Source organism: Neodiprion lecontei, chromosome 3 (assembly GCF_021901455.1).
Source record: "Neodiprion lecontei isolate iyNeoLeco1 chromosome 3, iyNeoLeco1.1, whole genome shotgun sequence".
In the NCBI taxonomy this organism is placed as follows: domain Eukaryota; kingdom Metazoa; phylum Arthropoda; class Insecta; order Hymenoptera; family Diprionidae; genus Neodiprion; species Neodiprion lecontei.
The window spans coordinates 23,987,242-24,003,589 of NC_060262.1; the positions used below are offsets into that span (position 1 = coordinate 23,987,242).

General features: G+C 38.8%; 1 protein-coding gene and 1 long non-coding RNA gene across 3 annotated transcripts; one reads left to right on the forward strand and one right to left on the reverse strand.

Moving 5' to 3' along the window:
• Window positions 1-6,330: 6,330 nt before the first annotated feature.
• Window positions 6,331-8,453, reverse strand: LOC124293308. Of its 2 annotated transcripts, XR_006903230.1 has the most exons (4): window positions 8,394-8,453; window positions 8,021-8,131; window positions 7,618-7,758; window positions 6,331-6,385 (listed from the first exon to the last, which is right to left on the reverse strand). It is a non-coding gene; the product is annotated as an uncharacterized LOC124293308 (long non-coding RNA). The 2 variants fall into 2 exon arrangements; XR_006903231.1 differs by lacking the exon at window positions 8,394-8,453 and having other exon boundaries at window positions 8,021-8,162.
• A 1,764-nt stretch (window positions 8,454-10,217) lies between these two features.
• On the forward strand, window positions 10,218-16,314 carry LOC107224027 (probable ATP-dependent RNA helicase DDX27). Its single transcript, XM_015663930.2, has 13 exons — window positions 10,218-10,449; window positions 11,161-11,343; window positions 12,130-12,217; window positions 12,540-12,688; window positions 12,839-13,144; window positions 13,249-13,376; window positions 13,520-13,717; window positions 13,877-14,021; window positions 14,182-14,363; window positions 15,007-15,335; window positions 15,466-15,723; window positions 15,812-15,893; window positions 16,100-16,314. Exons 1-13 carry the CDS (start codon window positions 10,363-10,365, stop codon window positions 16,233-16,235), a joined length of 2,271 nt encoding a protein of 756 aa, XP_015519416.1. The 5' UTR covers window positions 10,218-10,362; the 3' UTR covers window positions 16,236-16,314.
• The last annotated feature ends 34 nt before the right edge of the window (window positions 16,315-16,348 follow it).

Here is a 16,348-nt window from a genome sequence, read left to right on the forward strand (position 1 = left end):
GGGTCCGCTACGTATTTCGAGTACCGGGTTCTCAACCTCCCGGATCCCGCGCTTCGGGTCCGCTACGCGGTGAAACTCGACTTCCAGGATAAGCGCTCCGTGGCTCCTCGTTCATGTTTACAATAAATTATTTCAATTCGTTTTTCGCGCAAACCCAAATTCGGTAGCTGTCAGTCCGCTAATAAAATTTGTCGACTTCCAGGATAAGCGCTCCGTGGTTCCTGGTTCATGTTTACAATAAATTATTTCAATTCGTTTTTCGCGCAACCCCAAATTCGGTGGCTGTCAGGCCGCTAATAAAATTTCTCGACTTCCAGGATAAGCGCTCCGTGGTTCCTGGTTCATGTTTGCAATAAATTATTTCAATTCGTTTTTCGCGCAACCCCAAATTCGGTAGCTGTCAGTCCGCTAATAAAATTTCTCGACTTCCAGGATAAGCGCTCCGTGGTTCCTGGTTCATGTTTGCAATAAATTATTTCAATTCGTTTTTCGCGCAACCCCAAATTCGGTAGCTGTCAGGCCGCTAATAAAATTTCTCGACTTCCAGGATAAGCGCTCCGTGGTTCCTGGTTCATGTTTGCAATAAATTATTTCAATTCGTTTTTCGCGCAACCCCAAATTCGGTAGCTGTCAGTCCGCTAATAAAATTTGTCGACTTCCAGGATAAGCGCTCCGTGGTTCCTGGTTCATGTTTGCAATAAATTATTTCAATTCGTTTTTCGCGCAACCCCAAATTCGGTAGCTGTCAGGCCGCTAATAAAATTTCTCGACTTCCAGGATAAGCGCTCCGTGGTTCCTGGTTCATGTTTGCAATAAATTATTTCAATTCGTTTTTCGCGCAACCCCAAATTCGGTAGCTGTCAGTCCGCTAATAAAATTTCTCGACTTCCAGGATAAGCGCTCCGTGGTTCCTGGTTCATGTTTGCAATAAATTATTTCAATTCGTTTTTCGCGCAACCCCAAATTCGGTAGCTGTCAGGCCGCTAATAAAATTTCTCGACTTCCAGGATAAGCGCTCCGTGGTTCCTGGTTCATGTTTGCAATAAATTATTTCAATTCGTTTTTCGCGCAACCCCAAATTCGGTAGCTGTCAGTCCGCTAATAAAATTTCTCGACTTCCAGGATAAGCGCTCCGTGGTTCCTGGTTCATGTTTACAATAAATTATTTCAATTCGTTTTTCGCGCAACCCCAAATTCGGTAGCTGTCAGGCCGCTAATAAAATTTCTCGACTTCCAGAATAAGCGCTCCGTGGTTCCTGGTTCATGTTTGCAATAAATTATTTCAATTCGTTTTTCGCGCAACCCCAAATTCGGTAGCTGTCAGGCCGCTAATAAAATTTCTCGACTTCCAGGATAAGCGCTCCGTGGTTCCTGGTTCATGTTTGCAATAAATTATTTCAATTCGTTTTTCGCGCAACCCCAAATTCGGTAGCTGTCAGTCCGCTAATATATTTATTAGTATTCGAGGTATAACTCGAGGTGGTTGAAGGTGGTCGGAGGTGGACGAGGAGGAGGACGAGGAGGACGAGGATTTGTGCTGGGTGAGTAAAACACTTTTATAATATTTGATGGCAATTGTAATTATATTTCATCTGAAATATTACAAACTTGTCACGTTTACAATAAATTATTTCAATTCATTTTTCGTGCAAGCACATATTCAGTAGCTATGAATAATCTTGTACAATTTATTATATTATTAATTAATTAATTAATATTCTTATAATATTTAATGGCAATTGTAATTATATTTCATCTGAAATATTACAAACTTGTCACGTTTACAATAAATTATTTCAATTCATTTTTCGTGCAAGCACATATTCAGTAGCTATGAATAATCTTATACAATTTATTATATTATTAATTAATTAATTAATATTCTTATAATATTTAATGGCAATTGTAATTATATTTCATCTGAAATATTACAAACTTGTCACGTTTACAATAAATTATTTCAATTCATTTTTCGTGCAAGCACATATTCAGTAGCTATGAATAATCTTATACAATTTATTATATTATTAATTAATTGATTAATTACATTAATCCTTACACAATATTTTTGATGTGTTCCTATACTAAAAATATTCATTACTATTCCAGGTATTACCCGGGGTGGTCGGAGGTGGACGAGGAGGAGGACGAGCTGGACGAGGAGGAGGACCAGGTGGACGAGGAGGAGGACCAGGTGGACGAGGAGCAGGCGGGGTGGGTCGTGGGAGAGGACCTCTCCTCTCCTCAGAGGAGGGGAGGGGGAGGGGGAGGGGCAGGGAAGGGGGAGAGGTGGGCGGGGAGGGGGAAGGGATGGGAAGGGAAGGGAAGGGAAGGGAAGGGAAGGGGGGGTGGCGGGGAGGGTGGCGGGGTGGGAGGGGGAGGGGGGAGGGGGGAGGGGGGGAGGGAGGGAGGGAGGGAGGGAGGCGGGAGGGAGGGAGGGAGGGTGGGCGGGCGGGAGGGAGGGAGGGAGAGAGAGGAGGACGGATGTCGATGCGAGCCCGTTAGAGTTAATAGAGCAGTACACCCCCCCCTCCCGCGCCCGCCCACCCTCCCTCCCTCCCTCCCTCCCGCCCTCCCACCCTCCCTCCCGCCTCCCTCTCTCCCTCCCTCCCTCCCTCCCCCCCCACCCCCCCCTCCCCCCCCTCCCCCCCTCCCCCCTCCCCCTCCCACCCCGCCACCCTCCCCGCCACCCTCCCTTCCCTTCCCTTCCCTTCCCATCCCTTCCCCCTCCCCGCCCACCTCTCCCCCTTCCCTGCCCCTCCCCCTCCCCCTCCCCTCCTCTGAGGAGAGGAGAGGTCCTCTCCCACGACCCACCCCGCCTGCTCCTCGTCCACCTGGTCCTCCTCCTCGTCCACCTGGTCCTCCTCCTCGTCCAGCTCGTCCTCCTCCTCGTCCACCTCCGACCACCCCGGGTAATACCTGGAATAGTAATGAATATTTTTAGTATAGGAACACATCAAAAATATTGTGTAAGGATTAATGTAATTAATCAATTAATTAATAATATAATAAATTGTATAAGATTATTCATAGCTACTGAATATGTGCTTGCACGAAAAATGAATTGAAATAATTTATTGTAAACGTGACAAGTTTGTAATATTTCAGATGAAATATAATTAGAATTGCCATTAAATATTATAAGAGTATTAATTAATTAATTAATAATATAATAAATTGTATAAGATTATTCATAGCTACTGAATATGTGCTTGCACGAAAAATGAATTGAAATAATTTATTGTAAACGTGACAAGTTTGTAATATTTCAGATGAAATATAATTACAATTGCCATCAAATATTATAAAAGTGTTTTACTCACCCAGCACAAATCCTCGTCCTCCTCGTCCTCCTCCTCGTCCACCTCCGACCACCTTCAACCACCTCGAGTTATACCTCGAATACTAATAAATATATTAGCGGACTGACAGCTACCGAATTTGGGGTTGCGCGAAAAACGAATTGAAATAATTTATTGTAAACATGAACCAGGAACCACGGAGCGCTTATCCTGGAAGTCGAGAAATTTTATTAGCGGACTGACAGCTACCGAATTTGGGGTTGCGCGAAAAACGAATTGAAATAATTTATTGCAAACATGAACCAGGAACCACGGAGCGCTTATCCTGGAAGTCGAGAAATTTTATTAGCGGCCTGACAGCTACCGAATTTGGGGTTGCGCGAAAAACGAATTGAAATAATTTATTGTAAACATGAACCAGGAACCACGGAGCGCTTATCCTGGAAGTCGAGAAATTTTATTAGCGGACTGACAGCTACCGAATTTGGGGTTGCGCGAAAAACGAATTGAAATAATTTATTGCAAACATGAACCAGGAACCACGGAGCGCTTATCCTGGAAGTCGAGAAATTTTATTAGCGGACTGACAGCTACCGAATTTGGGGTTGCGCGAAAAACGAATTGAAATAATTTATTGCAAACATGAATCAGGAACCACGGAGCGCTTATCCTGGAAGTCGAGAAATTTTATTAGCGGCCTGACAGCTACCGAATTTGGGGTTGCGCGAAAAACGAATTGAAATAATTTATTGTAAACATGAACCAGGAACCACGGAGCGCTTATCCTGGAAGTCGAGAAATTCTATTAGCGGACTGACAGCTACCGAATTTGGGGTTGCGCGAAAAACGAATTGAAATAATTTATTGCAAACATGAACCAGGAACCACGGAGCGCTTATCCTGGAAGTCGAGAAATTTTATTAGCGGACTGACAGCTACCGAATTTGGGGTTGCGCGAAAAACGAATTGAAATAATTTATTGTAAACATGAACCAGGAACCACGGAGCGCTTATCCTGGAAGTCGAGAAATTTTATTAGCGGACTGACAGCTACCGAATTTGGGGTTGCGCGAAAAACGAATTGAAATAATTTATTGCAAACATGAACCAGGAACCACGGAGCGCTTATCCTGGAAGTCGAGAAATTTTATTAGCGGCCTGACAGCCACCGAATTTGGGGTTGCGCGAAAAACGAATTGAAATAATTTATTGTAAACATGAACCAGGAACCACGGAGCGCTTATCCTGGAAGTCGAGAAATTTTATTAGCGGACTGACAGCTACCGAATTTGGGTTTGCGCGAAAAACGAATTGAAATAATTTATTGTAAACATGAACGAGGAGCCACGGAGCGCTTATCCTGGAAGTCGAGTTTCACCGCGTAGCGGACCCGAAGCGCGGGATCCGGGAGGTTGAGAACCCGGTACTCGAAATACGTAGCGGACCCGAAGCGCGGGATCCGGGAGGTTGAGAACCCGGTACTCGAAATTTGCGGAGCGCGACTCTCATCCGTCCGCTCTACTGCGCGGTTGCTTCCAGACTGAGGAATTCTGCTAGCTGATTTTGAATTGGTGACGTCACTTTCTGAACATCCGACATCCAAACTATGGTTTCGAACTTTGATACTATGTATGATGATGTATGATGTACGATGTATGATGTACGATGTATGATGTATGATGTATGATGTATGATGATATGATATGATGTATAATGATTTTAGCTTTCACATTTCATACAAGAAATACACACCTCATCTCTCCTGCCGATTTCAGACTCAAGCGGCCAGGCCCTTCGATGGTCAGCCGTTGACTGAAGATATATTCTTCAGTGAACGGGTCGGCTAATAACGCTGCCGTTCTGCGACAGTTGGATGATGAAAAATTTCGCTCGTATCTTTCAAATGTGTGTTAAAATACACTCGAAGTGTTAAGAAGCGTCGTTCTTTCTCTCCCTATCACCTTTCTAGGTCTTTAAACCACTACGCAGCGTTAAATACCGTCTCATATACGAAGCATCCATTTCATCTCGTTCAAAATTAGCGCATCCGTGATGTATTACAGTTACTCTGAATTTTTTTCCATCCGAATACTTTTCGAAAAACAATTCTGCTCCTCTACCCAACGCAGATACTTCACTTGCGACCAGCTAAAACAACGTTTCGATTCTATGCCTATGAAAATTCAAGATCGAGAGAGCAAATGAAAAGTTGTTGAAATAATTATGAATACTAATGTTATGGAATACATCGAGCGCGCGTCGAATAGAATCCCATTTCGAAATGAATAATTCTTCTCTTTTCATATCATAGCTAATCTAGTAATATAGGTAAATAGGACGGTTGGAGGTGTTCGGAAATGGCAGGAGGTGGTCGGCGCTGGCAGAAGGTGATAGGGGATGGTCGAAAGTGGCCATTGATGGTGGGAGGTGGCAGGGGGAGGTAGGAGGTATTCGAAAATGGTAGGACATTTCAAATGTTAAAGTCGACGATGATCCGGTGCATAATTTTATCGTTACAGATTTTCTTTTCCCATGAGGCATAGAGTATTCAAAAACGATAATGCAGTCCTTAAAATTCATCATTCATCTCTGTCTGGAAAGCTAATTCGCAAGGCGTGGTATTCTATTCTATTTGCATTATCAGAAAAGTACCCGTACTCTACATACACTGTTTCTAATCTTTTGCTACATTTGGCTTAATCCCCATGCTTCCACAGCACGAATAGTCGGAAATGTTTTTGATTATCCATAATAAAATAAAAGAAGTAACAAAGCTTAAATTTATTGTTAAAGCTCTAATGAATACATCAAACTGCGGTCGAATCAATCCATTTATTATTTGCACATGACCTCTGTATATTTGATAAATTATTCCTAAATACATTGAAACATGTGTATTTATAATGAAATATCATGCAATGGGCTGTGTAAACTATAAACTATAATTTCTATCGAATAGCTGCTTTTATGTCAACAGGGCTTTGAGACTCAGTTCAGTTCGTCCTCCTCCTCGTCCACCTCCGACCACCTCCAACAATCGCCAACCACCTCGAACAACCACCGATAACCACCTCGGGTTGTACCTGGAATAGCAATAAATATTTTCAGTATAAGAACACATCAAAAACATTACGTAAGGATTCATATAATCACAGGTGTTGTTTTTTGGCTGTAACTTTCGATGCGTTGATCGTAGCGAATTGGAACTGCGCCCAATCGATTTCTCCCGCAAAATTACGTCGGAATAATGCCACAATTAATTTGTTTCAGCACTTTTCAAAATCGCGAAAATTTTCCTCAAAAATGTAAAGGGGTTAGCCTTACTTTTTCTTCATTTTTTAAGCCGAAAATTTCTGTCCTCAGATTAGATTCGTACGACCGTTCTCTGACTAACTGGACCCCCCGGAACTCAGAAAACGCAGCAAAAAGAGCGTGGGACCAAGAGGAGAGAAATGGCGAGCAAAAAAGCACCTGCTGAAAAATGTCCAAAACTCGGGTTCTCGTTTTTTGGCTGTAACTTTTGATGCGTCGATCGCAGCGTATTAGGACTGTGCCCAATCGATTTCTCTCGCGAAATTACGTCGGTATAGTGCACGAAAGAATTTATTCCAGCACTTTTCAGAATCGCGAATATTTTTGCCAAAAATGCAAAGGGGTTTCATGGTTTAATGGTTTATTTTTCATCTTTTCCATGACAATATTGGAAAACATTATTGCAAAATTAAAAATAAACAAATGCCTAATTCTAAAACCTTAGTCTAGTTCTATGTTACTATTTAAGATCTAGGGATCAAAAATTAGAACGGAGAATAGAACAGAGAAAGACGGCGAAAACAATGTCAGAAAAGAAGCGAAAAAGAAAGGAAAAGAAAAGAAAGCAGAATAAAGCCAAGAAAGCAGCAACATAGAAACGTGGGGAACAGGAGGTGGAGAAGACTAGATAACGAGTCGCCATCAAGAGCGGGTCTCTTCTGTCCGGAAGATACGCTGATATAGATCGCGTTTAAAAACAGCAAGCGTCGAGACAGACCTGAGTAGGGTAGTGTATGGTAGGGTATAGAGTAGGGTAGAGTACGGTAGGATAGGGGGTCCTCCCACTCCCACTCCTACTCCCACTCCTACTCCTACTCCTACTCCTACTCCTGATCCTACTCCTACTCCTACTTCTGATCCTACTCCTACTGCTACTCCTACTCCGACTGCGACTCCGACTCCCACTCCTATTCCTGATTCTACTCCTACTCCTACTCCTGATTCTACTCCTATTCCTACTCCTACTCCTACTCTATTCAATACTTCAGAATGTTATACTCACGGTGCACAAATCCTCTTCATCCTCATCTACCTTGTTCGCCTCGTCTTCCTCGTTCTCCTCCTCGTCCAACTCGATCACCCGAAACAACCCCCAGCCACCTTGAACGACCACCGCTAACCATCTCGGGTTATACCTCGAATACTAATAAATATTTTTAGTATTAGAACACATCAAAAATATTGTGTAAAGATTAATATAATTTTCTTATTGACACATTTCACCAAGAAGATTGAGAAAATTATAAAATATTATATGAAATTTATTAGCACAATGATAGCTACTGAATTTTTGCTTGCACGAAAAATGAATTGAAATAATTTATTGTAAATATGACAAGTTTCAAAAATTTTAAATACAATATAAGTACAACTGCCATTAAATATTATCAAAATGTCAAACTCACCGAGCACAAATCCTTGTCCTCCTCGTCCACCTTGTTCTCCCCGTCTTCCTCGTCCTCCTCCAAGTCCACCTCCAACGACCACCGCTAACCCGAGATGGTTAGCGGTGGTAACTAATAAATATTTTCAGCATTAGAACACATCAAAACTATTGTGTAGGGATTAATATTATTTTTTTGTTGACACATTTTACCAAGAAGATTATGAGAAAATTATAAAAAAAAATAGGACGTTTATTAGCGCATTGAATAGCTACTGAATTTGGGCTTGCGCGAAAAATGAATTTAAGTAATTTATTGTAAACACAAGTTTAAAAAATTTTAGATAAAATATAATTACAATTGCTATCAAATTTTATAAAAATGTTATACTCACTGTGCAGAAATCCTCGTCTTCCTCGTCCTCTTCCTCCTCCTCCTCCTCGTCCACCTCTTGCCCCAAAGTCGAGTTTCACCAGGTAGCGGGCCTGGAGCGCCGAAACTACGGAGCACTTGTCCCTGAAGTCGAGTTTCACCAGGTAGCGAACCTGGAGCGCAGAAACTACGGAGCGCTTGTCCTGAAACTCGAGTAGCACCAGGAAGCGAACCCAGAGCGCAGGATCCAGGAGGTAGAGAACCCTGTACTCGAAATCTGTTGAGCGCGATTCTCACACGTCCGCTCTGCTGCGCGGTTGTTTCCAGACTGAGGAATTCGGCTAGCTGATTACTATAGATCGACGACGTCAGAGAAAAAAAAATTTAGGTCAGGTCACTGTCTGAACATCCGAACATCCAAATTTTGGTTTCGAACTTTAATACTATGTATGATGTATGATGTATGATGTATTATGTATGATGATATAATATGACGTATAATGACTTTAGAGTTTTACATTTCGGACAAGAAATATGAACTTTATCTTTTCTGCCGATTCCAGACTCAAGCGGCAAGGCCCTTCGATGGTCAGCCGTTGAATGAAGATATATTCTGCTAATGACGCTGCCTTTCTGCGACAGTTAGTTCTGACGATCATACAGAAAATCAGTTAGAATTGAATCAGAGACAATCGCACGGTCATTTGATGGGAAACAACGGAAGAAACTTAAAAGTCTTCGGACCTAGAATTAAATTTCAATATTTGCCCAATTAAATTATGTATATCGTTAAAATATTTGTTCATGCGATATAGTCTGACAGAAATCGACAAACTTAGTCAATAAAAGATCTATTCTAACAAAAATAAAGTTGACACCAATATGAAATCACACTGAGCTTGAAGTATTTTATATTGGAGATGGCACAGATATGGGATGAAAATGGGAAATTAGCATGTGTGATGTAACTCTTGTAATCTCCTTAAATCGTATTTGTTTGAAGTATTACAATTCTAGATAAGTAGGAAAAACGAGTATCCTCAGCTGAAAAATTAATGCAAACAGTAACATAATGATACCGTTAACGAAACAGAAACTTTGAATCCGTCGGATTCTATTGCTAATCTCTTTAAAATTTGGAATAACAATCAGATGACTGTGTAACAAGAGATGGTCAGGTATAGCTTCAGTATTTATCATCAAACTATTCTAATTGGATTGTCGTTTGAGGAGCTTAAATATTTTCAACTGCAGAAACATTCAAAATCTTTAATCATGGATTAAAAATGATTTAAAAAACCGAGAGAAAACCTAATTCAAAACGTTGTAGCATCCAAACAGAAACGAATCAAGAGAAATTTATTTATTCAAAACGTATTAGATAGATTTAAATATGTACCAAAAAATTGAATAGGAATAAGAAGAAACAAAACTGCATGTTGCAGATTGATCAAATAGATATTGCATTACAATTAAAACCTAATAAAATGGATAGAAATCGAAGCCCTCGAAACATATTCGAAACAGTACCACGATTAATTCCGATTGATTTTCGCATCATGTAATACATTTCCTTGAGAATTTCCGGATGGCAGACATCAGAATGAATCTGTTTTAATATGTTTTATACGCCAGAATGACTGTAAAGTATTAAAAAATAAACGGACATGAGTAAAGTGACAATCTCAACGTTGAATGTTTGAATGCATACCTGTGTGTAATTCATGATCCCGTAAGTTTAAAATGGGAAGGATTGTGCGGATGTAAAGGCACTCGGAAATGCTCGGAGGTATTCGGAAATCATCGGGCGGGTGCATATTACAATGATTGTATCGATTGTATCCAGCCATATGCAGCCATAGCAGCCACTGTAGGACGCGTGTTTGAGATCATAACCAAAAAACGTCACCAGCTACGTTCAAGAGTACGACACATACAAAAGACGTATTGAGTTGCTAAAACATTAATATTTGAATAAAAAAATTTCAAAAATGGCACAAGATTATGATTTGATAAAAACGATCGTAGACGATGAGGAAGTCCCTGATTATTCGGACAAATCTGACGAAGAAGACGACGTAAGTTAAAAATACTTTTCACTATAACCTGATCTCGCACATGATATTAGCAGAGCTAAACTTTTATTTACTGATATGGTTACATTTTAGATACATATTTTTTTGTTGTAACAATTTTTAACCAGTAATTCACAAAATTATTTTCCTCATCTGATTTTAATAATGCTTTCGCTATGCGCACTACGGAGTGAACCTGTACTGATTCCCACGGGCATGCCTAATGTTTACATGTACCGAATTTTGGGCAGTGTTATATCTTCGCTGGTGTTTTTATCAAGTATTGTAGAATTTCGATATTGGAAACTGCACAAACACACGAGATATGAATCGTGCTGTCGGCATTTGTCTCCATTAAAGAGATAGAAATGCAACTCTGTTAAAGTGCGGGTTATTTTTTGCCGATCCATTCTTATTTAGGTAGTAACTGGTCTAACTGACCCTGCGCACATCATGTAAAATCATTCAATGCCTCAACAAAGTTGCAGTTTATTGGTATTATGTATCCCTGTGACGGCATCAGACAATGGTAGCATGATTCGCACCTCGTGTGTATATGCAATATGGTGGGTCGTATGAACTCATCATCTGCGTCAAAGATAGGCGAGATGCAAGTATTTGCAGTGTCTGAAGCGATGGTTCTAAGTTTACTCTGTGGTGTGAATAATGTGCTGTTTTGATAAACACTCTTTATTCCTATTTTATATTCTGCAGTATCAACCACGTAAGCAAAAGAAACAGGAGAAGAAAGATTTTGATAGTGATTTCCAATTCATCAGCAATGCCTCTGAGTATAATCAAGACACTTGGGATGATCTTAGCAAATACATAAAGCGAAAAGCAAAGACAAAACTTGATGATAAAATACAGAAAGTAAGAAAAGAACACGAAGAAGAGGTACGCATCTGTATGTCAATCAAATAATTTAACTTTAGTTACCACATGCTTGAAAAGGACGCAATAATTTCAAATGTTTTATCCCTCCACGGAACCCGTTTTTTTACTGCTTCTATGGAACTCCTGGGTCTTTTATGTCCTGCCCTGGTTTTTTTATTGGCTTGGAACAGAAAAATTGATCCGTGAGCTAAACAAATTTCTGAGAAAGAAAAGCCCTGTAGCTCAATTTTAGTAGGTTTCTCATGCGACTTTAATATTCTGTATCTGATTCACACGTGATAAATCAGAGGAGTTCTTTTTTAATGGGAATTCGTTTCAGTACAAAACCAACTTTTTTAATCTATGCCAAGGAAAAAATTTTTGGGCCACCTTAATATTCATAAATGATGCCGTATTTATATAAGTATCAATTTGTACTCTTTGCTATTTACCAAAAGAATATTGGATTTTGTCGTGTCTTGGCTTTTCCGGCTCCACCACCAATAACTTCTTTTAGGGAGTGGAGCCATTTCCAGCCCTTTTTGTATTTCAGAGATATTTAAGAACAAAGTTTGGGTTGTGCCTCAAAAGACCAAAGTGTACCGTGGAGGGTTCACTAATCCTCAGTCTCAATAGAATCTAAAACAATGATAGATTACTTTTTCTTCTCTAAGAACAATTTTTTTGAAAACCCTGCTATAATTTTAAGTTTCTACTATACGTATACATACTCATAAATTATTTTTCTATTGTACAAGCGTTAGAAGGTTAATAAATATATCATAATCCATCAACTTGTCTGCTTAGAACGGAACTGAAGACAACCCAATTAAGATAGAACAAGAAGCTGTCAATGAGGAAGGGATTTATCTTTCTGACGATGAGCTTAAAAGAGGTATTTTAAACGAATAATTTATGTATCACATATTGATCTTGATACACATCAAAGCTTGTGGTATTCAACATAAGTTGAGTACTTCTATCTCGGATCTTGTTCATCTTGCTCCACAATGAAGAATTACTGCAGCATTCATTTGTGTTCTAATATAAGCCATCATTTCCATGTAAACTAGATAATTTTAAAATGCGAAATAAATGGAAAAACATAAAGTGAGCCAATTGGCTTATAAATGGCACGATACGGTACTTCACTTTTAGTACTAATAAAAAATACTCTGAAAATTACAATATTTATTGGATACTACAAATCGTTACAGACAACTTCAGAGTGAAAGAACGAAAGGGTAAAATGAGAAAACAAACTTCCTTAAACAATGATTTGGATTTAATGGACTTTGAAGAGGCTTCAGGTTTTGATGAGCATGCATCATTCTATCAAATGAATTTATCTAGACCTTTACTTAAGGTAACGACGATTGTAATAATTGATAACACTGTTTTGAACTGCTTGCTAGTGCTCGAATAAGTAGTCCAATCTTGTATTCAACTCGCAGATTAGAAATCCTGAAGATTGATAAGTCTGATTGTTTCAATGTCAATTACTTACTATTTACAGGCTATATCAACTATGGGTTTCGTACATCCAACACCAATACAAGCAGCAACTATTCCTATTGCTTTAATGGGTCGAGATATTTGTGGGTGCGCAGCTACTGGTACAGGGAAAACTGCTGCATACATGCTTCCCACTTTGGAAAGGTTAATATACAAACCTGCCGAAGGTACAGCAGTATCTAGAGTTCTGGTACTTGTGCCAACCAGAGAACTAGGTGTGCAAGTATATCAAGTAACAAAACAATTGGCCCAGTTCACTACTGTTGAAGTTGGACTATCTGTTGGAGGATTAGATGTTAAAGTGCAAGTAAGAGAATCAAATCGGATTGAGTAAAACTTACTTTCAGTCTAAGCATGTTGAGGCGTTTATTTATAACTTTGACTTTTTTCTTGATGACACTTTCGCCATAGGAATCAGTTTTACGAAAAAATCCCGACATCGTAATAGCTACCCCTGGACGTTTGATTGATCATTTAACAAATACACCGACATTTGCCCTGGACAGTATTGAAGTGCTCATTTTAGATGAAGCTGATAGGTGAGGAGAAAAATTACTAATATCAAAAGATGGATATGAAAACACTATTTTTAAAGAAAATCGTGATATTCTCGGCATTTATATTCAGTCTATAGATCTGAAACTACTGTCTTCTGCGTTATTAAAAATCATTATTTTCCTAGAATGCTTGACGAATACTTTGCTGAGCAAATGAAACATATTGTGAGACAATGCTCGAGAAGTAGACAAACGATTTTATTCTCTGCTACTATGACAGAAGAAGTGAAAGATTTGGCCGCAGTATCTTTGGATAAACCTGTCAAAGTATTTGTCGATAGCAATCAAGATGTTGCGTTTAACTTGAGACAGGAATTTGTTAGGTAAGCTTGAGAATTATTTTTCTAGACAAATCAATTTCTTTCCTTGTTATCTCATCAGAAGTAAAATATTATGATAAGAAACACATTAATGAGTAATTTTTGGAAACAAAACAGACTGTAATGTCAATGCCATGTTTATTTTTTCTAATTGCATTCCAGGATTCGTAAGGAGAGAGAAGGTGACCGTGAATCTGTTTTAGCTGCTCTCATCTGCAGAACATTCCACGACCATACTATGGTTTTCGTTCAAACTAAGAAACAAGCACACAGACTTCATATTTTGCTAGGTTTATTAGGTGTAAAGGTTCGTGAAGTATTCAAATTACAAAGTTTATTAGACTTCGCCTTACAATATTGATACATTCTTTTCTATTCATTACTATTAGAAAGCTATCTAATAAATAGATAAGGTCCCCATGTTTCGATCAAACATTATCATTGATTGTTGTTTACCAATTGTCTAGGTAGGTGAGCTACACGGTAATTTAACACAACCTCAACGTTTGGAAAATTTAAGGAAATTCAAAGACGAAGAAATTGACGTTCTTTTAGCCACCGATGTTGCAGCACGTGGTTTGGACATCAGTGGTGTAAAAACAGTTATAAATTTTGTCATGCCTGCTACTATTCAACATTATATTCACAGGTCAGTTGACAAATAATAATTAAATGTAGTCGGGAATTTTACCGAAGTAAGCTTGGCCGCTCAATATATGACAAAACAAAAAAAGTTTTGCTATCGATTGCATTTCGTTTACCAACGTTTGCCATATCTTTATTTTCGTTTGCCCTTTCTCAGTTCGAAAGTTATTCGTTTTACGAAAATTACCTTCACATAGTTGGTCCCCCAACATACACTAAATCCAATGATTTTTTTGTCATCGATTTTCCTTCATTTGCCATATCTTTATTTTCGTTTGCGCCTTCTTAGTCCAGAAGTTATTCTCATTCGAAACTGAACTTCACGGAGTTGGTCCTCCAACATACATACAACGAAAATAAAGATATGGCAAACATTGGCAAACCAAGGAAAATCGATGGCAAAAAAAAAAATTGATTCGGCATATGGTGGGGGCCAAATTGGCAAAGGTGGCCTCCTCAATTTCCGAAAACGGATAACTTTGAAACTTAGAAGGGGCAAACGAAAATAAAGATATGGCAAAGTTGGCAAACGAAGTGCAATCGATGGCAAGAAAATTTTCAGATCTGTCATATATTGGGGGGCCAAATTCACTTTGGTAGGAATTTTTACTCTTTAAAATATACTGTGTCAACTAAAATTTATGCAGAGTTGGACGAACTGCTCGAGCAGGTCGGGCGGGTGTTTCGGTTTCATTGGCTGGTGAACAAGAACGTTTATTAGTAAAAGAAGTAATCAAACAAGCTAAAAATCCTGTCAAGAACCGAATAATTCCTCCGGATATAATCGAAAAATATAACAAAAGATTAGGAGCACTCGAAAAAAATATCGAGGCAATACTCCAGGAGGAACGTGAAGAAAAAGAATTAGCAAAGGTCGAAAATCAAGCCAAAAGAGCAGAAAATATGTTGAAAGGTGACGATAGCAAAACTCAAAGGTCATGGTTTCAGAATGACAAGGAGAGAAAACTGGAAAAGGGTACGAATATGATAAAATGATCTGACAGTTAGCCAAAATTATTCTATTATTTAATATCCCTGATGCAATGGATAACATTACTAATGGATTTATGAACTCTAACTTGTACTAAATTTTTTTGCCGAAATAGATAAATTGCTATTAACTGAGAAGAAAGATAAAGGAAAGGGGAAAAAGAAACAAGAAAAAGAACCATCAAACGCAGTCAACGAAAAAGCAAAAGAAGCGAAAAGAAAAAATCCTAAAAAAGAAACTGCAGAAGACAGAGCAAACAAGGAAATGGATAAAGTTGCCGCATTTCAGGCAAGATTAGCCAAACGGAATAATAAACAGAAGAAAATCAGATCTGTCGTTGATGACGATATGTATGTATCTTCTAAAAAACAAGGTAAGTTTACTCACAGCTCAATCTACAAAATTAACAAACATGTATTTGACAATGAAAGATATTTCAATTTCGAATGATTTTTCTACAGGATCGTTGAAAAGATCAAGATCTTCATTCGCTGAAGATTTGACGGACACAAGTAAGAAGGGAGTGAAGAAAATGCGTTACGAGTGAGTTTAATGTTTAAATAAATCCAATTGCACTCATATAAAAACTTTAGATGAGGTCAGGTTATACTTGAAAAAAATTATCTGTAATTCAAAAACCATCCTTTCTATTTCTGCACACTTCTCTATATCAAACTCAAGTTAGTCTAGACTAACAAATATTGGTTTTAAATTATGTAGTATAACAAAGATCACGAAACTTTTTTCAGAGCAAATGATAAGAAAAAACAGAAGAAAGGAAAAGCTTTTGGCAAGGACAAATCGAAACAGAAACCAGGGAAGCTTTTTGGGAAACCAGCGGGAGCTAAACCCAAAGGTCAAAAAAGATTCAGAAAACGTAGATAAAATGTAGATTACCTGTGTTAATATAATAATAAAATGTAAATTACCTGTGTTATTATAATAATAAAATGGTAATCTGTAACTATCATCTACTTTCAATGAAATCGATCGATAGT